Raw genomic sequence first — 22830 nt, 5'->3', positions numbered from 1 at the left:
GTACAAGTACTGTGGAATGATTGATAAGCATATCTTTCCCACCCTCAAGCCATTGAAATGAATGGGTTTCATAGCACAGTGCTTTGTTATATTCTATTATTAAATAGTTGAAAAGATCAGTCTGTCTTTAATAAAACTTATACTGAACTTGATAATTGTCTTTTTCTGTAATCACATAATTATTTAGACATAATAATAATGATAATAATAATGATAATAATAATAATAATGTAAAATAACAACACAACTACCTCTGCTTTATTCTGAGTCCTGGTCACAATATGAGTTTTACAGCAATAAACAGACTGGATTTCCAATGCTGAAGTTCACACTGTGGTTTTATGAACTGAAACTCAGTAAAAGATCTTGTGATTTTGTGTGTGTGTGTGTGTGTGTTTACCTGTGAAAACCGGTTCGATGCCAAAGGGCACCTGCCCGTTGTCGATGCCAAACATGTACTGGATCCAGTTTTGGGGAGTGCACTTACTGGCGTCTCTGCCACAAAGCAGACCGAGAGCTTTGATGTTGCTGGACGGAGCCTGGACGTCACTGCAGGCGTTAAACATGGCTGAACACACACACACACACACACACACACACAAACGATTATCATCATCAACATCACCATTACCACTATCATTATTAGATAATATTAGTACTAACAGTGATTTATTACTAGAGAAATAATAATACTAATAAATATATTTACAATAAAAAGATTGCTGTTGTTGCTGCTGTTAAAAATAAATACAAATGTGGATTTTATCCACAAATGCATCAAGCATCAATAATAATAATAATAAAAATAATTATACATTTCAATGAGGTATTCTTAATAATAATAATATATTTCAATGAGGTATTAATAATACTAATACTACATTTCAATGAGGTATTAATAATACTAATAATACTACTACTACTACTACTAATAATAATACATTTCAATGAGGTATTAATAATACTAATACATTTCAATGAGGTATTAATAATAATACTAATAACAACAACAACAACAACAACAAACTTCTTTAAGGTTTAATAATAATAATAATAATAATAATAATAATACATTTTAATGAGGTATTAATAATAATAATTCATAATTGAACGGTTGTGTTATTATTATTCATATAACATTTTTAATTAACTTGTCTATATAGATACATCCAAAGAAAGCATATAGCAATCAAACAGCACAACTACTAATTTATTATTTATTTACAGTCAAAACTATTTTTTATTTTACTTGAGTAATCGCTAAGAGCAATAATTACTACACATGAATATACTCAAAGACTAAAGAATACACAAGACGTGTCACTCGTATTCTTTTGAATAGGGAAATGTGTAACAGTCAATATGGCGAATAAAGCCCCACCTTCTAGTACATGAGCCAATCAGCGATATGGCGAATAAAGCCCACCTTCTAGTTCCTGAGCCAATCAGCGATCACTATAGAATGAATTCTCGAGGGGAGGGGCTTGGACTAGACGTAAGATTCTGCAGATTTTGTGTGATACGAATATTTTGAAATGAAACTAAATAGACAGTTGTTGTTTAATCTTATTGGTTATTCATAATATGTAATGCAAGCGTAATCTTGGCGGGTAGTTTTGGAGAATTTGATGTTTCCCCATTCAAACAGAATGCCCGAGCATACTGCCTGAGAGGCGTTTCAAAGATGGCCGGCGAGTGAAAAGACTTGCCTTAAAGGGACTTTAATATATTTCAAGTTATCGGTACATTGACTATAAAAAAAAAGTTGAATGATAATGATATTTCTATGGAGATTAAATAAAAACAGCTGTAAACTGAAGGGTTAACTGAAGTCACTGATGTTCTGTATATGAATGAATCAGTGTTTCTCACCATTGGCAAAGGTCTGGGTGATATAATAGGTCACATTCCCCACACTGGTCTGGTTTTGCTCTTTAAGGAAGTCTTTTACGCTGACAAACTGGCTCTGTCTGGGGCTGCAGGTGAGCTCGCAGAACAGGGTCATGAAGTTGAAGAAACATGCTGGACACCTGACCAACAAAAACACTACTTACACAAGAGTACTGCATCATCACCATAGACCAGTCAGTTCAATCAGTGTTAGCTCTACCAAAGTCAAACAAGCGCACGGTATTTGTTTTCAACAGAAAAAGTGACTGATTAATAAATAACCTGGTCTGGACTCAAAAATAGGTCGAAGTTTATTTCACAAACTTCCTACGGCACACTTACTACTGTATATTCACCACAGATGCGTTACATACCTGGACAGGTACTGAAGGGGGATCTGGATGTTGCTTTTTAGTGTGTTGAGCTGTTGTGTATCGCAGCAAACTCTGTTGTCCGCATAGACCAGTCCCGGACACAGCTCCTGTAGAATTAGATTTTTTTTTTTTTTTTTTATTATTTCATTGGATGTCTTAAGAAAAAATGAATAAATAAAAACCTTTTTTTCTTCCACAAAGGAAGATATAATGAAGAATGTTAGGAAAAAAAAAATCTGACTTCCACATCAAAGGATATCAATGCTGTTTTTTTTCCTCCTTCCAACGTTCTACAGAAGTGAAGTTTCATAAACTAATTTCGAGAGGAGCACGTGATATGATTGAGCACGTCTGGCCGCTCATCTGTAATCAGTAATAATCCAATCAGAGTCATCCTAGTTTACTATAAATGGATCATTTTCTCCCTACTGTTTTATCTTCATTTGGAAGAATCCCCCCTTCCACCCCATCTCCTCCTTTTTCCTCCCTTTTCTAAAGGGGGAGCTCTCGAGACCTACCTGATCTCGGATCTCCTGATATGTTTATCGACCGGGCGGGAGCCCTGGGCTCAAATATCTCCGAGCTCAGGGTTCTCTCCCGGGACAGCATGCCAAACCTGCTTTATACGCCAAGCATATCTAAGTGGGAACTCTTGAATATCTTTTGGCCCATTTCCACGGAGTAGTACGGTATGCTTTTATGGCTGTTTCCACTGTCAAAGGGCGTACCGAAACAAACTGTACCTGTTTTTCGGCACCCTTTCAAAAGGGTACCAAACACGAGAATGGGTACCAAAAGGTGGAGCTACAAGCGCAGCTGAACGCTGATTGGTTACAGAGATACGTCACGAGCTCGTGTGGAGCCATAGATATATCTGATGTTTTATAAACAAATTTCGGGAGAAGCACGCGCAGAAGTTTCAGTATCAAATACGTCATTGACAATTATTCTATTATCCAATCAGTTCTTGACCAAACCCCTATATATACCAAAGCTGTCTTACCTGCAGCATCTTACGACTTTAGCATCCCTCCACCACCCCATCACCTCACCTCTTAAGCATTACAATCCCGGGGGGAGCGTTCTGGGGCCGGGCTAGATACTTCGCTCGAATCCCGATTCCTCTCTGTTTCCTGATAAGAGGAATAACTCGAGTTTGGGTGTCTTCCCCGAGCTCAGAGCCCTCTCCCCGGACAGCACGCCAAATACGCTTTATTCTGAAACTATTGCAAGTGTGAACTCGTGAAACACTAGATATCGCATACGGACCCTGAGCATGCATCAGTAGCGCCGCCACATTTGTACAGTGCTCCCAGCACAAATGTCATTCAACTGCACTAGTCAAGATAGTGTGTCAACGTGAAGATGCTTGATATTAGCGCTGTGTAGTAATGAGCAAACAAAGAAAACAAAGCAAAAAGGCAGAACATTTCATAGGTAAGATTTCATTTTTATATGTTATGAACTTTTGTGCTCAACATGTAACATTAATATAGACACTTACTGCATTCACCATAAGGTAAAGTAGCACCAACTTGCACTAAATACTCGGCTTATGCTAGTTTTGTTGAATAAAATAAGCAAAAAATGCAAATTAAATATGAAAACGAGATGCAGTGGTGCCAGAAACTTGTATTATTGTCGGCTAAGTGAACGAGTCGTTCATAACGGAGATTCATTCACAAACGAATCGCTCCTTGTGTCAGAATGAGAAGTGACAGCAGGAGAGGAGGTGTGTTTCAGGACGTGGATTAGATCAATTCTAACACGAGGGAGGATAATACATTGACATGCACACAAACACACGCTCTTTGTCGGCAATGCCCACGTGGTCACTGATCCATCAATGTAGAAACAGAATCTTAGAATGGCACACAGGGCGATTACTGTACCACAGAAAGTTGGTTGTTCATGTTGAAAAAGATTGTTAACTAATCTGGTTAACGATTGACGCATGGGTTGATCGTGAAGCTGAAGAGCGTTGTAGGTGTTGCGGATAGGGGATCCGTGCGCAGAGGGGGGAACTTTCTCTCAGAGAGAAAAAAAGGCAGGTGCTCGAGCACCCAAACCCCCCTTCTGCACGTGTTTGTCGTTTATAACGGAGTAAAATTAAATAACTTTGCTAACGGAGATAACTCCCCTTTCACAGTTCAGTCTGCGGCTGCTCATTAACCCTTGATGAGTTCACTACACCGTCCGGTAGTCAGAGCGCCACGCGCCGCGCTTGTCATAAAGCACAAATAATCTGTGTTTTCAATCACAAGAGACTTATTTTAGGTCTCAAATGGCAAAATACACATTAGTAGTAGCAGAACAACCATTTACAGTTCATGAAATACACCACAGTTGTCTGTGGAAAGAGTAATAATCATAAGCATGATCTGATAACGTGTTTACTTCATACAGTATACACATTGTGTGCATAATTAGACATGTTGTGCTGTCCGTAACTACTTTTGCGCATGCGGGTCAGTTTAGGAATAGGATCTGTTCACATTGCAAATCTGATATTGGCCACATTCATGAGCAGTGTGAACAGCCGCGCAAAAAAATCATATCTGAGAAAAAAAATCTGATTTGAGCACTAGGCCTCGCAGTGTGAACGTAGCCTAATGGTCTGTGTGTGTTCATATATGTTGCATTCATGCATTTATTTTTATATAATTGCAGACGTTACAGTAGGCTAGTTCGCACTGTCATTGATCTGCAGTTTTAATCAAATCATGTTTATAGAAATGTAAACGTAATAATCTAGTATTTATGTGTATAAAGCATCTGTTTAGTGAGAAGAGCTTCTCATATGATATGTGAACGACCAGTACAGCTTTACTGTAGACATTTATTCGAGTGAGAATGATGTCGACTGAAACTTTGTCGTACACCACCTTGGTAGTGGAAACGCAAGCCTGATAAAGGTGGCCCGTACCAACCCCAACCGTACTGTACCAGTCAGTGGAAACAAGCCATTACATTGAATAATAGCGAGGACATGTACTTTTTTGGGTGAATGGAACCTTTAAATCCTGCCATTTTTTATTTCAATTGAACCTACAATTTTGCATCGGATCAATCCTTTAGTTAATTTGGCCAAGAAATAGTGACACTGTAATTTAAACCTCGGTTTTCAATACAAAGCCAGTGGTCTGCAGATGTGAAAGCGGGTCATACCTGCAGCAGCTCCTGTCCTTCTTCAGGCAGAGGCACAGCGGGACCGGTGTAATTGCAGTTCAACTTCTTCTCGGGATGTAAAGGGGAGTTTCCACATTCGCCGTACCAGATACAGTGCTGGCCATGCACCTGAGCGAACACACACACACACACACACACACACACACAACAAAAAAAAACATCACACAGGAGATCTGATGGATTTTTACCATCAAACACAAGCCTTTAAGTCTTTTAAAATGTGTGCACAGAAAATTATTGCCCTGTTGGAAAATATTTAGGTTGTAATCACTATCATTTTGTAAATGTCTAGATACTACATTTTGGGTCAATGGATGGACGGACTAATTATACAGATAAATAAATAAACAAACAGAAAGATAAATAAATAAATAAACAAACAAACAGATAATTAATTAAACAGATAAATAAAAACACAAACAGAAAGATAAATAAATAAATAAACAAACAGATAATTAAAGAAAGAAATAAACAAACCAGCAGACAATTTATTAAACTGAGCAATAAATAAAACAAACAAACAAACAGATAATTATTAAACAGATGAATAAATAAACAGATAATTAAACATAAATAAATAGATAATCAATTAAACATAACTAACATAATTAAACAGCTAAATAAACAAACAAAGATAAATAAATCAACAGATAATTAAATAAATAAACAAACAGATAATTAATTCAACAGAAATAAATAATTGAACAAATAATTAAACAGTTAATTAAATAAACAATTAATTGAACAGACAAACAGACAAATAAACAGATAAGTAATTAAACAGATGAATAAATAAATAAATAGATAACTAAATAAACAAACAGATAATTAGTAACAGTAATTAATTGATATGAAACAATTCATTGAATGGATAACTGAATTAAACAGAATTAATTGAACACATAAATAAATTGATAATTAATTAAATTGATCATTAAACAGATAATCAGACAGACAGACAAGTTTTATAAAATAATAATCATATTCAAGTGCATCTGTTTTAATGCAACATGCACAAAATAAAGTACTGTGGATTTTATTGCTTAAAAACTTGCAGCACTCACATATTCATTTGCTCGTTTACTGGCGGTTTTGAAGTGTAATCATAACTGGAATAGTTTTAAGACATTTAAACCTTTTTTAATATAATTAAATTATAGAAAAGTCAATTATATAAATTGAATTAAACAAAAAAAGAAAGGATTGTAATGAACAGAGAAGTATCAGACAATCCTCTTCTCTAAAAATCTTTTCCGCATGATGTTTAAAAAAAAAAAGAAAAAGAAAAAACAGGTTCCTTCCCCTTTTCGGTTTTATTTATGGGGGTTGCTTTTAAAATCAACAGTTCCTACAGTCCTCTAACAGACATTTCACTTCCTTTGCTGGAGGAAAAAGACAAAAACTATGCCTCAAAACTGGCTGAGACGGTTACCACATCACTTATCTCGAACACGTCTCGGTGAAACCAGAGAAGAGGGTACATTCCTCTGCTATTGCGTCAGATTTAGTCACACGAGTACAACTCAAAGGTATGTGTACATTCAGAAGAACCGATCCTCCACCCAGCCAACAAACAATCAAACTCTGATGCAATCAAACTCAACTATGACGTACTGTGGACAAGATCAACCGCCACTGGATTTTAACTGGTAAATGTTGTTACAAAGGTCAAAGGTTGGATTTAGACTGAGTGTTTGTTTGTTTTACCACCATACCAGCTTCTAGGGCTGCACAATATATCGTTTCAGCAGTGATATCGCAATGTGCACAGTCGCAATATTCACCAGAATGAGTCTGAATTATATTTGACCAGGAGCTAAAATATGGCATTTATACAATATATGCAGAGAAAAATAAAGAAATAAATAAAATAAATAAATAATAAAAAACAATTATAACTCATAATAATAATAATAACTCATTCGTTTTTATTTTCATTAGGTTATATTAAATCTGCATAATTAAAGGCGTGGCCACTTGAGTGACAGCTAGGTCTCGCTGCCTTGTCACCTCCGCTGATTCCGGCAGATTAGCCGCTGAACTCGGCATATACATCATATTTTTGTTTTGTTTTATGTGGCTTTACACAATCAGCTGCCTTTTGGAATTATTTCCTACAATTATCAGATGGTATGGCATGCTGTGTGCACTTAATTGTGCTCACTAACCATTCTCGTGGCCTCCATTTCCCAGGTGAGTGAAACTATATACTTGTATACCATCTTTATAAATGTAATTGTTTTATTTAAGATCATTTATAATGTTCTTTAGAGCTGTAAAGCACTCCAGAATGTGACAGATTGATTATCTGTAGGCTCTAGAACAGTCATATGAAGCGTTGTCATACAGTGTTAAGCCTGGATTTCATCAATAGTCTTGCATTTACTAACACAGACTATATCTGAAGTGTTTGGAAGTCATTCGCATTTTCCTCCTTTAGAAAAATGTCATAAGAACAACATTTAGTGGCTCAATGTATTACTACAGTGTTTTTGAAAGTCTAAACACTTTATTGATCTAGTACTCAACCAAGCACAAGTCGTCAGAACACAAACGAGTCGCAGGTAATGAAGTATTAAGCGTTTCTCCCATAGGAAAGCCCGTCTAAGCAAAATGCTAGCAGGTGTCTGTAGCTCCGCCTCTTTGCCCTTGTTTGGTATCCCCCGGTTGGTGCGATGACGTGCGAACCAAATGGTGACAATTGGCCACGCCTACTTGTAGCTTTTTTGGGGGGGGTTTTTCACCCTAGGGCCTAATAGGAGCCCTTCAATGCCATATCAGCAGCATTGGCTATATTTATGGCAACACTTGTCCTATGCATTCAATATATAATCTACAATCATAACAGTTTCTTAAGCATGCATTATACAAATACAAACATGCAAATAAAAACACAGAAAAAAAGATCTTTCAATTGAATCAATGATAAACAAGACGGTAAGTGTTAAAAAGTCAAACGAATGACTGACTGTAAAGCTTCTGTTGTGCTCAACGGTTTCCTCCCATCTGAAAACAAAAGAGCGTGACTATGCATCATGTGAGTGTCCCTCACGCAGAGTCAGCATTTACAGTCTTTTGGTAGGTCATGACACCTGGTAGTACTATGATGATGATTCACTTATTGACATGAAAACTATGACTACAGCCATCTCTAAGAATCTCAGAGATCAAGTTCCTGATCACAAAGATTCCCTAACAACCCATAACACCGCTATCAGCTATTAATAGCCGTCAGTGACTAACAGGAAACATTACACGGATCATTCTTCCGTAAATCTAAACGTGCTCACTAATTACACACCCTCAAGAGATTTCAAACCTTTAGGAGTTTCTTTTTAGACATGCCACAAAAAAGCAGATATTTTGAAGCATGTTGAAAAGTAACCACTGACTTCAATAGTATGAGAAATACAGTTGAAGTCAGAATTATTAGCCCCCCTGTTTATTTTTTTCTTCTCAATTTCTGCTCTACAGAGAGATTTTTTTTCAACACATTTCTAAACAAAATAGTTAATAACTCATTTCTAATAACTGATTTATTTTATCCTAGCCATGATGACAGTAAATAATATTTGACTAGATATTTTTCAAGACACTTCTATACAGCTTAAAGTGACATTTAAAGGCTTAACTAGGTTCATTAGGCTAACTAGGCAGGTTAGGGTAATCAGGCAAGTTATTGTATAACGATGGTTTGTTCTGGTGACTAATGAAAAAATAAAGCTTAAAGGGGCTAATAATTTTGACCTTAAAATGGGTTTTAAAAATAATTAAAAACTGTTTTTCTAGCTGAAATAAAACAGATAAGACTTTCTCTAGAAGAAAAAATATTATCAGACATACTGTGAAAATTCCCTTGCTCTGTTAAACATCATTTGGGAAACTTTAAAAAAAAGAAAACAAAAAAAGGTGGTGGTGGGGGGGGGCTAATAATTCTGACTTCAACAGTAAATACTATGGAAGTCAATGCTACCAGTTTTCAACATTCTTCAGAATATCTTCTTTTGTGGTCAACAGAATCAAGAAACTAAGATTTGGAACAAGTGAAGGATGAGTGAATGACAGAATGTTCATTTTAAGATAAACAATCCATTTAAAAAAACCTTCAAGTTCCCTTGAAAATGCCATTAGTCACATTCTCTAGATAAAGAAGCATTGTTGGACTACATAACAGTCAGATGGACAAACAAATGAAGTTATTCTTGTTCACACTTCCTGTTATTAACGGTTTCTAACAACTAGGCAATCCAGGCTCCAACCAAATCTGAATCAATCATTTGTCTAGTGCAGAGATGCCCAAACTAGGGCCCGTGGGCTAAAGTTGGTCCATTCTAACCTTTGATTTGAATGACAGGTTGGAGTTTGGGGTCAATATCTTTGACAAATATCGTCATTTCAAATGTAACATAACCTTTTGTTTGTTTGGTAAGTTTTTTTAGATTTGTACATTCATCAGATTAAAAAAATAAAATGTAAATACACTGTCACTTGACAGATATCAGGCAATGCACAAGACATCGGCGAGCAAATCAAGACAAAGGCAGGTGCAGCTCAATGTATTCTGCATTGAACTCTATGGTATTAAAGGGATTGTTTATGTTGCTGTAATAAATTCATTAAACATTTTTTAAATATATAATTGTCCCTCGCCATTACGTGGTTTACCTTTCGTGGCCTTGCAGTTTCACAATTTTTTTGGGAGCAATATGACATGCTTTTTTTTTTTACAGCGCATTTTGTTCTGCGTCCGGATTAGTTGTAGACCATTGTGAATCTTAGATCACTAGCAGTGTGACTCTGAAGTGCTTGTTTGCAAGCTCCCCCCCCAACAAACCCCACATTGTCGACGAAACCCTCAAAAGCACCTGTGTTAGCACCAAAAAAAGCAGAGGAAGATGCTAACCGTTGCACAAAATGTTGGACTTCTGTATATGCTAAAGGAAAGGTAGAAGTTCTGCGGCTGTAGGGCGCCATTACGGAATGAATCAAATATTATTAGAATAATACGCATTATATAAAGTATTTCAATGCACTATTGTTCAGTGAACTCAGTAATCTTTCCTCTTTTCTGAGGATTTAAATGCAGGCTTTTTATTGTATCGTCTGCACGACCTGCTTTTCTCCTGTTAACTTATACAATGGCAATAAACAAGGTAAAACTCTTTTAATGATCATACCACTAAGTGTAAGTGTGCTGTGTTGATTTAAATGTTGTTTGCACTTTAACTCTGAGGTGAGCTGCTCCAGAAGATGGTTCAGATGATCACTGCAACCAATTACACCTGGAATTGTAAACTTTTCACGTAATAAAAAAAAAAAAAAAGAAGTAAATTGTCGATTTAACTGCTCATGTTGTCATTTTGCATCTTGCACATTTATTCATCCATGAGTACAGTTAATACTATTAGCCCATCTGTGAATCTGTAATTATTTTCTAAGAGTGCCTTTTAACGAAGAAATACTTTTTCAACAATTTTTTTTTTAAATAATAGTTTTAATAACCAATTTCTAATAACTAATTTCTATTGCCTTTGCAATGATGACAGTATTTATGGCATGCATGTAATAAACAAACTACAGGCATAAACACAATATATTAAAGTGAATTTGGATTTTGAATTTGGATATTTGGAGCAAATATTAAAGTGAAATAAAGTGTGCTTTATGGTTTCCTGGGAACAGTCTAACAATAATAAAACGTAAAGTAACATTGCATAATAATTATAATATAATTAATTCAATAAAATTACTCCCTTTATGCGCTATTAAAATGCTTTAAACTCTTAAAACCCTCACACATTCACAGGCCTTAAAACTCTATTATGGTCAGATTCTCCACAAATCTCATGCGTTTTGACCTGTGGTTTCTGGTCAACTAGAATTCAGACTCAACATTGTGATGTGACTAAATTGCTACGCTAATTATTCTCTTTATTCTCCATTTCCACCTGGGGATACTCTTCCCGAGGCCCTCAGACTATGCAGAGTCACTGATTCAATCCAAGACCAACGACGAGATGATCCCAAGGTTTCCATATCCTGGACCGGGCCGTATCCTGAGCAGCTACTGTGGTGGTCATGGAGGAGTGGAGAACATGAGACTGATTCCTGTGACGCTCCAGAGACAGACGAGTCTTCGCTGAGGCCAGCTTCCAGCCTCCGCCGCTGAGACTGCAGCTCTGCACAAGACGTTAGGCCGCGGAGAAATTAAAATGGTCGTGCCCAACTGAGCCTGGTTTCTCTCAAAGTTTTTTTCCCTCTCCGCTGTCGCCACTGGCTTGCATGGTTCGGGATCTGTAGAGCTGCGCATCGTTGGATTTGCTCTTCAGTGTTTGGACTCTCAGTAGTGATTATTAACCACTCTGAACTGAGCTAAACTGAACTGAACGTAAACACTACAAACTGAACTACACTGTTCCTATTTACTATGACCTTTTATGTGAAGCTGCTTTGACACAATCTACATTGTATAAGCGCTATACAAATAAAGGTGAATTGAATTGAATATGCATATTGCGATATCAATGCTGAAATGATATAATGTGCAGCCCTAATTTATACATTTTTACCAGTTAAAAATAAAGAAATGAAGACTTTCTCTAGAAAAAAAACCCATAAAAATACTATAAAAACTGCTTTGTTAAACACCATTTGGGAAATATAATTAGTAAAAGAAACACAATTTCACAGAATGTCTTCAATATATATTAGTAGAGGTGGGCGATATGACCTAAAATTAATATCACGGTATTTTTCATCTTTTGAACGGTGACGGTATAATATCATGGTATTACTTTCAATAGCAAAATAATATACATTTCAAGGAAGAACGGACAAAAGAAAGTTTCACTTCTATCACTCTTTAAAAGTTTTGGTTTGGGTCATTGTAAATGCTCAGTCTCGTTATGAGCTGATCATTTCTCTGTGTTTCTGGAATAAAGCAGGCGAGTCAGCCGCACCAATTTAAAAGCAGACAGAGCAGGATTCTCATGATGACCACCGGCGCAATACTGCTCTTTGTTATGAGCCGTAGTTTCAGTGTAAACTTAGTAAAGGTGAGTTTCTTTGGTGATGATGTCTACAGTATTAGATTTTATATTTAGCGGACATTTACGCTGAACACGCGGTGAATGCAACGCATCGAGATTCGGGCACCTTCTCCGAAAACACTCGATTGATCTCAGCTGGCGGATCAACATTTACCTCATGTCATGATCGCTGTCATCTGCGCCATTATTATTATTATAACTTTAGGTGAGGTTTGCAAACCTGTGCACTTTTCACTCTTCAGCCGTTTGCATTACCTGCAGTAACAAAAGCTCCCTGTTATCTGACAGCGGGAAGCGTTGAGTGATTGACAGCTAATATGAACCAATACAGCGGCAGGGTAGAGCGATTCAGCAAGTTTTTAGAGTAAATCAAATCAGATTGCACTACAACCATTATATTCAGACGCACAAATGCTCCTAAATATATTATGAGGGCGCATAGATTAAATTTCGGGCGCTCATGCGACCAAAATGGTTGCAATTTCGAGCCCTGTAGTATAAAGACATGTATTCAGACCACAACTGAACGTTTGAAGAAAATTGAATGCCTTATTATTTAGAATTAGCTATTATTGATGTAAATGCAGCCGTTCAAGGCGCACAATTGATTTATTACGGTATTGACGGTATTAGAAAATCCATGTCGTGGCGCAATGTCACACCGGTGATGACTATGACACCGGTGTACCGCCCACCCCTATATATTAGTATAATATAATAGTAATTATAATCAGTATAATAGTATATTTAGCATATAATTTATTTGTTTTTTACTTCTAATCAAACAAAGTAATGTATTCGCCTCTGACTTAAGTTGGTATCATCTTTAACACTAAGAAATATGAGTATACTGAATATTGAAACTTCTGTAGGCATTAATTCAAGCCAGACTTCAACATTTATAATACGCATTTACTACAAAACACTGTTGCAAGTAGGCCTGGACACAGTGGAAACAGATAAAGCACTATTTATTATACTTTGCAACATAAATGCATTCACTGAAGTACAGCATAAACAGAATTTCTGTCTAAACTTTCAGGGGGCTTTTATTTAATAATTAATGTCCTAGTCCACTATTTTAGCACAGGTCTTTCACTGCTTATTTTGACAGCACGTTTGGGCTATTTTTAGAAAACATCCGAAAGTCACGTTATGAGGATTCATTAACTGTGAAGTTTTATAATCTGAATGAGGAACAAGAAATATAAAAACAAAGCTAATGTTTCTTTATTTTAAATTACACAGCAGGAAATAAGCTCGACTGATCACTTGGCTACCAAACACCAGCAATGTTTGCTTCAGGTTACTAAAGCAAAATGAAGCAATCTGATTCTGATTCACAGTCATTCACATGAGTCAAAAAGATGTGTGTGAAGGGGGAAAAAAAATATTGAGTTGGATTAAATGTTCAGACTGGACATAAAACAGAAAATGCACCACAAAACCTATGCCAAGCTTTTAGAAACTGAGATTTCTACGCCACCTGAAAGCAGAATATAGAAGTTTTAAATTAACGTATGGGTTGTTTGGAAATGTCTTTTTTTTTTGCAGAGTATTTGAATGATTTGCAATCTAAATATTGAGAAAACCACCATTAAATTTGTTCAAATTAAATTCTTTCCAATAATGTTATGAATCGAAAATTCAGTCTTAAAGGCATAGTTCACCCTCAAATATAAATATACTCACTATTTACTCTCCCTGATGAGGTTTCAAACCTTTATAAGTATTTATTGAGTTAAAAACCTGTAACCATTAGATCACGGTTGATTCGTGATTTGTATAGATTACAACCCACGATTCGGAACACATGTGACTCACAGATTAATACTTTAAAAAATAAATAAAAAATGTTTTTATAACAAAAAAAATGTGAAGTTATTTAAAAAAATAATAATTTCCTATACTATTTTTCTTTTTTTAAATTATTTTTGACATTCTGAAGAATACCTGTAACCATTGACTTTCTATTGACCTTATTCTTCAATGCGGAAGTGCGCGCGTTTTTGCGATTGTTTTGGAACTTCCGATTCAGTTGCCTACGGGAGAAATGACTAGGAATAATAAACGGCAAAAAACGGTCAAACTACTTACTCTACAAACAAGTGTTTGCATTAGAATACAGACAAGGTAGAATAATACAATAAGAAAATATCAGTTTGCAACACCAAGCAGCAAAACGAGCTGTTTTTAACATCTAAAAATGAATGGAAGTGAATGAGACCGGAAGTCTCGAGCCAAAATGATTCAAATGGCTGCGCCCACTCGTACACGAAGAATAAGGTGAATAGCAGAAAAAAATATATAGGTTTTATGGCCCGGGGTCACATTTAAAATAACATTATACGTGAACAGGCAAGAAAGCAACGCAATTTTAAAATGTTTCATAATAGGAAAGGCTAAATGAGAAGCAAGAGCACTTTGACTTAACTGGATAATCCCCTGCATCTATTTCTAGTCAACATGGAGGAGCGGCTGCATCTCAGACCTACTGATCTACATCGCCTTATCAACCTAAATTACTTACATTTAAAAGATTAAAGGAATAGTTCTCCCCAGATATGAACATTTATCACTATTTACTCTTCATCAAGTGGTTCCGAACCCCTTATTGAGTTTCTTCTTTGTTCTGCTAAACACAAAATAAGTAATTTTGAAGAAAGCTGAAAACCAGTAACCATTGACCTCCATTAAAGCAAATACAATGGAAGTCAATGGTTACAGGTTTCCAACAGTTTTCAAAATGTTTTCTTTTGTGTATGACACTAATAAATGTTAGACACAAGCAAACGATGAATTATAATTTTTGGTTGAACTTCCACACATGTACAGCCCAAATAAGTGCTGTCTAGATAGGAGGCTCACTAGAATTTGAGACGCATCCAGCGTTTTGCAATGCAAATAGACGTTTGACTCATTATCACTGAAAGAGGATGAACAGAAAGCGATTTACACACCCTACAAAATCACTAAAACAGCATTTTCTCCTCTGCTGATCGTGCAGGTCTGATCATGTGCTGCTAAAACTGCAGCGACTGACAGATGATTTGTGTGACGTGGCAAATCATATCTCCTTTGATTGGACTGTACAACAACAACAACAGCAACATGAAAATACTGGAGTAAAGTTGGCTATATATTCACACTTTCCCTCAATTAAAAAGACGTTTTAGGCAACCTCAAGAAAAAAAAAAAAGTGTATCAAATATCATTTGTGCCGATTGCCATTATAATCTTAAATACTGGGTTTTAAGTATGAATAGGGTTTAATGTGATGATATTGAATGTATTCAAGCAATTCCAGCATTATGGATGTGACATTTGCAGTAAAAACGCAAAACAAACTCACATAGAAAGTGTATTTTAACATTATGTTGAAAAATCTGTTCATATTTTCCAGAACAACTGACCACAGAGTTAAGGGACCCGAAAAATATCAATCTGTAGACATTTTTTATATTTTAAATAAACGTGTGTTATAGATGTGACTATAAAAGATTTGAGTTTACAGTACACAACAAGCTTTGTAGAAATTCTGTGAATTAAACTGCACAACCCAAAAGAAATAATGCTCATCAAAAGTATAAGAGTCGGTTCTCTATAGCAGTGTTTCCCAACCCTGTTCCTGGAGGCACACCAACAGTACATATTTAGGATGTCTCCCTTTTCTGACCCATTAACTTCAGGTGTTGGAGTCTCTTCTGATGTTACGATAAGTTGATTCAGGTGTGTTTGATTAGGGAGAGGTTGAAAATGTGGACTGTTAGTGTGCCCTCAGGAACAGGATTGGGAAACACTGCTCTATAGAACAAACATGATTGGTTATATTTTATTTAATATGTTTGCATTTAGGAGGAAAACGTGTTGCTATGGATGTGACATCTCCTTTATGGATGTGACAGAAGTGAAATTAACACTTGAGTGACTTTGGTAAATCAAAGACAGTTTGAGAACATTGACAGAAACATTTTAGATTTTTTCTAAAGTACTTTAAAATACTTGCTTAAAGGAAAAAACTAAGAAACGGTTTCCATATTTTGGTTAAAACTTTTTTTTTTCATGGCAAGGTTGACATTTGCATGGAATTGTTCATTCGTGTTGCCTGTTTTCTGTGATATTTGTGATGTGAACGCTGGTGTCAGCGTTTCCTCTAGGATTTTTTCCAGCTGTGGCCTTTTTTTACACAAATCTACCAACTATCTGTGGCGTTATTTCAATGACACATGTCGTGAGCGCAGTTTTAAAAGTTGAGATCGCATTTATGTAATAGCCTATAAACATGCGGACCTCTTTTGCTTGCGCGCCGATTTCCTCCAAAACTTCTTGCACGCCCACTCAAATATAAGCCGCTTCAAGAGCGCGCAGATCTTCTTGTGATCCCTCAAATAAACGCTGCTGAAGTGCTATTTAGTTCGTTTATGTAGCGAGTGTGTCTCCAGCATTTATTAGATTTGCTAGGAATATTTATGAATGTCTCCAATAGACCTACAGAGCAGTATTAATTCATCCTGAAGTAAAGTGAAACGGTTATAAGTCGTGTTTTTCGGCCTCACGTCTCAGTCAGCACGTCACCTTAAAGGGTTAAACAAATGACGCACAGCACTACTACGGTTACAGAAAAGTTCGCCCTGTTATAATTCACTTACCCTTTAATACGTTTTGGTGCGATTATCACCCGCTATTAAAAAAATAATACAATGTTTTGAATGAGAAGCTGTAATGTAGCCGTGGCGGGATGAATTTTGGCGCCATGGAAGAATGAATGTAGCGGAAACCATGCTGGTGTGGTTGTGTCGTGATGCCAAAAGGAAATTTCCACTTGTGGACAACAAGGTAAAGTAATATAACATCAGTAATCAGACTTTCTCCTTAATAATATCATTTCAGAAAAGTATTTTTGCTAATTCTAAACAGTGTTGGGCAATAACGCATTACTAGTAAAGGCTGATTTATACTTCTGCGTCGTGTAAACGCTGTGACCCACGGCGCATGCCTTGCGCATAGCTGTGCATTTATACTTCTGCGTGCTGTTTGTGTTGCTCTGCAATAACACTTCCGAAACGCTAGTTTGCAGCGGGTCTTTATGTTTCTCTGTGTCGAGTTTTCGCAGGGGTTTTGTTTTTTCTGAACGCTACCTTAATGCACAAGTAGCTAAAACTCGCTCATTCAGGCGGGAACCGGCAGACGTGCAACAACTTTAATCATAACGTAAACACAAAACAAACATCTGGAGCTCCTTCACGGGACTCCACACTTGTAAACACTCGCTTCATCAAGTTCGGGGCTCTCAGCACCGCCCACACTTATCAGTGCTACCAAGCTGACCAATCACAGAGCTTGCGCTATGAGCAATCGCGACGTGTAGTTACTTTTTTTGAGAGGTGCACATCAGCATCGGCGAGGGCTATGCGACTGCACAAAGGCTGTGCCAGACCATACGAGTGCGCTTGACACAGAAGCATAAATCTGCCTTAATGCCTTACTGTAACGGGATTACTTTTGACAGTAACTAATACTGTAACTCATTACTTTTTAAATATATTAACTCCGTTAGCATTACAATATGATGCGTTTGTCTGTCACTTGGTAAATTAATTAATTTTGGCTGCAGTCCTGCATACATCTTTCTGTTTACAGCGGCGACGCATTGTGGGATTGGTAGATGCCAACCAACGACCGTAAAGAAGACGTGTCGCGTATGAGGTGCTAGATTGGACAAAAGTAAGGCAAAAGCAGAGAGACCGCATGCATGCAACAGAGGGCAAATGTGTGCGCAAGAGAGACCGATTGTGTGCGCAAGAAACAGAGAGAATATTAACGTTACTATTATGAATTACTATTACTATTACTAATACTACTATGTTTGTTGTTTCAAATAAATAAGCACGCATTTGTTCTCAGTATAACATAATTGATTAGTTTAGTAGACACAGAGACACATTTCTTTTATTTTTCATAACAAGTTTAGATGTGTAGTGTTGTATTGCACAGAAAAAATGCTGTAATTTTATATTCATTTATTATTATTATTTATACAACAGCAGGTTTTGCACTTTGAATATACACATATAAACAGCTTACTTTCCATAAGTTGCTGACATACGATATTTAACTTGTGGTTAGTTAAAAATGGCTCAGATTTATTTTTTTGAGCAGCTGTTGTGTTTTTGTTTTATTATTTAAAATGCATAAAACATATGGTTGTATAGTAGCTAGTAGCTTTTTTTTTGTGCAGATTTTCACCAAACTGACTCTTAATGATAATCCAGATTACTTTCATTTATTTATTTCATAAAGGTTTTGTGTTTGTTGTAAATTGTCGCTATACTCAAGATGTGAAGGAACATGTTTAAGGGTTAAATACAAACTTTTATGACACTTTAGTTTTTGCTTTTATATATATATATATATATATATATATATATATATATATATATATATATATATATATATATATATATATATATATATATATATATATATAGATCAGCTGGTTTATAACCTTGTGATATTTCATTTTTGTACTGCTGGTCTGACCTAAATAAATAAGTGTTTAAAAATGACTTTTTATTGAAGTCTTGTGTTTTAGTTGTAAAAATGCTAATTAATTAAAACTGTGAAGCTGATCAGCAGTGTATTCTCCATTAAGCAATGAATTGAGATTATAAGGGCACTAATGGGAGCATTGAAATGTTATTGGGAAAATATGTTCCTAAAGACAATACCTAGTTTTAATACTTTTCTGAAATTTCGCTCAATAATGAATCTCTTAAGCGTAATAATAATAATAAGTAGAATACTACGTTTCTAAAAGCTTATGATAATCTTTTTTATTAATGATTGAAGCTTTCTCTTCTCTTTCCTAATGTTTTGTTATTGTATTTTCTCTTCAATGCAATGAGGTTACTTTCCCTTGTACTTTGGAAAAGTAATTTCCCAGTTACTTTATGAATGAAGTAACTAGTAACGAGTTACTATGTTTCAGTAACTAGCACAACACTGGTAGCCAATCACTACCAAAGTACAACATTGTTCAAGTCATTTAAATAGTGCTAATGTTGTTTTGAAGTCATACTTGGTGTGATTTCAGACTGAATATTTAAAGTACCATGGTAAACACCATAGGGAACATGTTACAGGTTATCACTGAACGTTTGGGCGAATATCAAACCAACTTTACCTCAATGTCATACTTACATGCGATTTCAGACCGTATATAAAGTAACAACATATTGATCGTGTCACAAGTTGTTCAAAAACAACTAAAATAGCCTCTTATAACGAAACAGATCCTATTCAGAGTTCAGAAATGACATTATACTCCTGTTGAGGTCTTCTGAGTTAAGTTTGTGCTATGCTAACTTAAGTTACTAAGAGAGCGGTTGAGCAGTCACAGCCTGGATAACGGATGAACACTTACCCAATGTGATAATAAAACTGTGGCCAATAAAAGACGGAAAATGTGGTTTCTCCCCGGCAGAAGCATCGCTGCTCAGACTCCAGAGCTCTTCTGACTCTGATCTGCGGGACTGAAGCTTTCTTATTTCCTGTTTTTCAAACGCCGTCCAGCTTGTCTGTGTGTGTATGTGAACGGGGGATATCGCCCTCTATCGGCGCAGAGTTTGAACGCAGCCAAAGATGGTGGAAAGAAAACAGGGTGAAGCCTAGAAGGGATACAGCTGCGGATACTCACGCATAATTTCTGTGACACTGAACAACATTACATTACTGTGAGGGTGGGGTAGGGGTAGACGTTAATAAAATACAATTTAACGTGTAATTTAATAAATTATATGAATAATATTTGGTATATTTGATGTTCTTACTTTACTGTGAGTGTTGTGTTAGGGGTAGACGTTAATAAAATACAAATTAATAGGTAATTTAATAAATAATATGAATAATGTTTGGTCTAATTGCTGTTTTTATATTACTGTGGGGCTTGTGTTTAGGGTTGAGGTAGGCGTAGACGTTAATAAAATACAACTGAATGGGTAATTTAATAAATAATAAGAATAATACTCGGTATAACTACAGTTTTTACATGAGAGTTGGTGTAGGTGTGACGCTAAAAAACATATAATCGATTATTCAATAAATCATAAATAACTCGATAACTCCAAGCCGCAGCTGTATCCCCTTTTGTAACAACCTTGAAACAATCAATTCTCAGTCTGGTGTGGTGTAATGCTGACATCTGGTGGCTCAATCTGAGAACTGCGATTACAATGGAGATCACTTATCTCCTGAATATTAATTAGTAACGTGACGTTCGCTGAATTCATTGGCCAAAAGTCAAACTTCGTCAAAACACGAGACCGACTTTGGTAATATTAACGAGATTTATAAATTCTGATTATCAACAAAGAAATAATTGTAAAACTTCATCACACTAAAGAGTTTACTTCAAAATTTGGAATTGATGCAATTAATAATAATATTTTTCCAAATATCCCCCCTTTTCAATATTTTTTTTAATTTTATTTTCTAATTTTATTTTTGCTTCAAAATGTAAATTAGAAAGTGATTTAACTATATGGCACAGCTTGTTACTTTTCCCATGGTAGGAAGAATATATATTTTTTATTAGAAAAAATATAATATTTCCAAATGTAAATGTTCTTCAAAGTCATCCAAATTGCAGTTTTCATTGTGACTTATTAAATAAATGAAAACGTATTTACAACAAAATGTGTACAAAAAAACGTGTACTCTTTGTCTTGCTGTATTATTTTTGTATGTCATCGAATGTTGCTTAATTGCACTGTCTAATAAAAAAAAAGAAAAAACTAATAATAATAATGAACTAATAATAATAATGAGATATGCTGAAAAAAGAATATTACTTCAAAACGCATGAGCATGACAATATTAATATTCATGAGCCGACTGAAATTAAACTTTACCATTGGACGCCTGAGTTGACCTTTAACATGAACAGAACCCGACTCACCATGAAAACCATAGACCAGGGGTCACCAAACTTGTTCCTGGAGGGCCGGTGTCCTGCAGATTTTAGCTCCAACCCTAATCAAACACACTTGAACGAGCTAATCAACATCTTACTAGGTATACTTGAAACACCCAGCCAGGTGTGTTGAGGCAAGTTGGAGCTAAACCCTGCAGGGACACCGGCCCTCCAGGACCGAGATTGGTGACCCCTGCCATAGACTGTAAAAAAATACAAACTAGTGAGAAGACGTTCGCAATGTTTATTTGATGAAAAGTCAATCGTCTTGAAAGCATAAGCGTGACCTTATTAATATTCATGAGCCAAGCTGAACGGCGAACAATACGACTAATGTTCGGTTTAACATGTTTTTAGTCTCTCACACGTCACGGACCACCAAGTATTCATTCATTCATCCATTTTCTTTTCGGCTTAGTCCCTTTATTAATCTGGGGTCGCCACAGCGGAATGAACCGCCACCACTAAATATGATCATTCTTAAATGTTAAATCTATAATATGCAAATTTATAATATGTAATATGATATGTAAAATATAGAATGTATAATATGGAGATTCAATTTATAGCTACAATAAAAATGAACGGGTGCCGTTTTATCATAATTTCTGTTACTTTTGTTTGTTGCCATTTGTTGGTTTCCTGGTTAATTTATTGTAATCAAATTCAGGATAGTTAAATTATCTCAATCGTTATTTATAAAGATAGCCTTTGAATAATTTTGAAATTATTAATGAAGTTGAGAAATGACGTTGTAGAAACAAATTGTTAGCCGAAATCAGAAAGAATTACATTTTTGTTGAAGCTACTTTATTTTCTGAACTTAATTTCTCAAATTTATGACCTTAAAAGCATCATTTGCATATTTCATGAGTTCAGTCGTTTCCCGCTTGACTACACCAGTGGCGAACGTTATGACTGGAAGAGCTCATCAGGTCAGGTAGTTATATTTCTTGTATGGAGATCCAATATGGTGCCATTTTATTATAATTTATGTTAATTTTGTTTGTTGTCACTTATTTGTTTGTTGATTAGTTTGTTTTAATCAAATTCAGGATAATTAGTCCATTTAAATCAAGTGTGCAGACCATAGCTAAGCTAGCTACACTCCTAAAAATGTTGAAATCTTTCTCTTTTGTTTGATGAACACTACTTATTTCATAACAACTTCCATATAGGCTACAAAAACATTCATTTGTGATCATAAAAATAGGAAATTTGCATGTGTGATGAGTTCAAGCGCTGTTAATGTGATTATAATGAATGATTAAAAGAGCTTTGACGAAATTAGCATAAAAAATGAATGGGTGCCATTTTATTTTAATATCTGTTAATTTTGTTTGTTGTATTTTATTTG

General features: G+C 35.7%; 1 protein-coding gene across 1 annotated transcript in view; it reads right to left on the bottom strand.

The window, feature by feature from the left end:
* npc1 (Niemann-Pick disease, type C1) overlaps positions 1-20064 on the bottom strand; it is a 60777-nt gene extending 40713 nt beyond the window's left edge. The window contains exons 1-5 of the mRNA XM_056471147.1: positions 19926-20064; positions 5433-5561; positions 2265-2371; positions 1873-2030; positions 401-568 (exon numbers count right to left, since the gene is read on the bottom strand). Of these exons, the coding sequence (XP_056327122.1) occupies positions 401-568; positions 1873-2030; positions 2265-2371; positions 5433-5561; positions 19926-19991 (628 nt within the window). The 5' untranslated portion in view covers positions 19992-20064. The remainder of the gene's footprint in view (positions 1-400; positions 569-1872; positions 2031-2264; positions 2372-5432; positions 5562-19925) is intronic.
* Between the last annotated feature and the right edge of the window lie 2766 nt (positions 20065-22830).

Source organism: Danio aesculapii, chromosome 2 (genome assembly GCF_903798145.1).
Source record: "Danio aesculapii chromosome 2, fDanAes4.1, whole genome shotgun sequence".
NCBI classification, from domain to species: Eukaryota; Metazoa; Chordata; class Actinopteri; order Cypriniformes; family Danionidae; genus Danio; species Danio aesculapii.
Note: the sequence above shows the minus strand (reverse complement) of the source record. Positions and strands in the feature narration are given on the sequence as shown.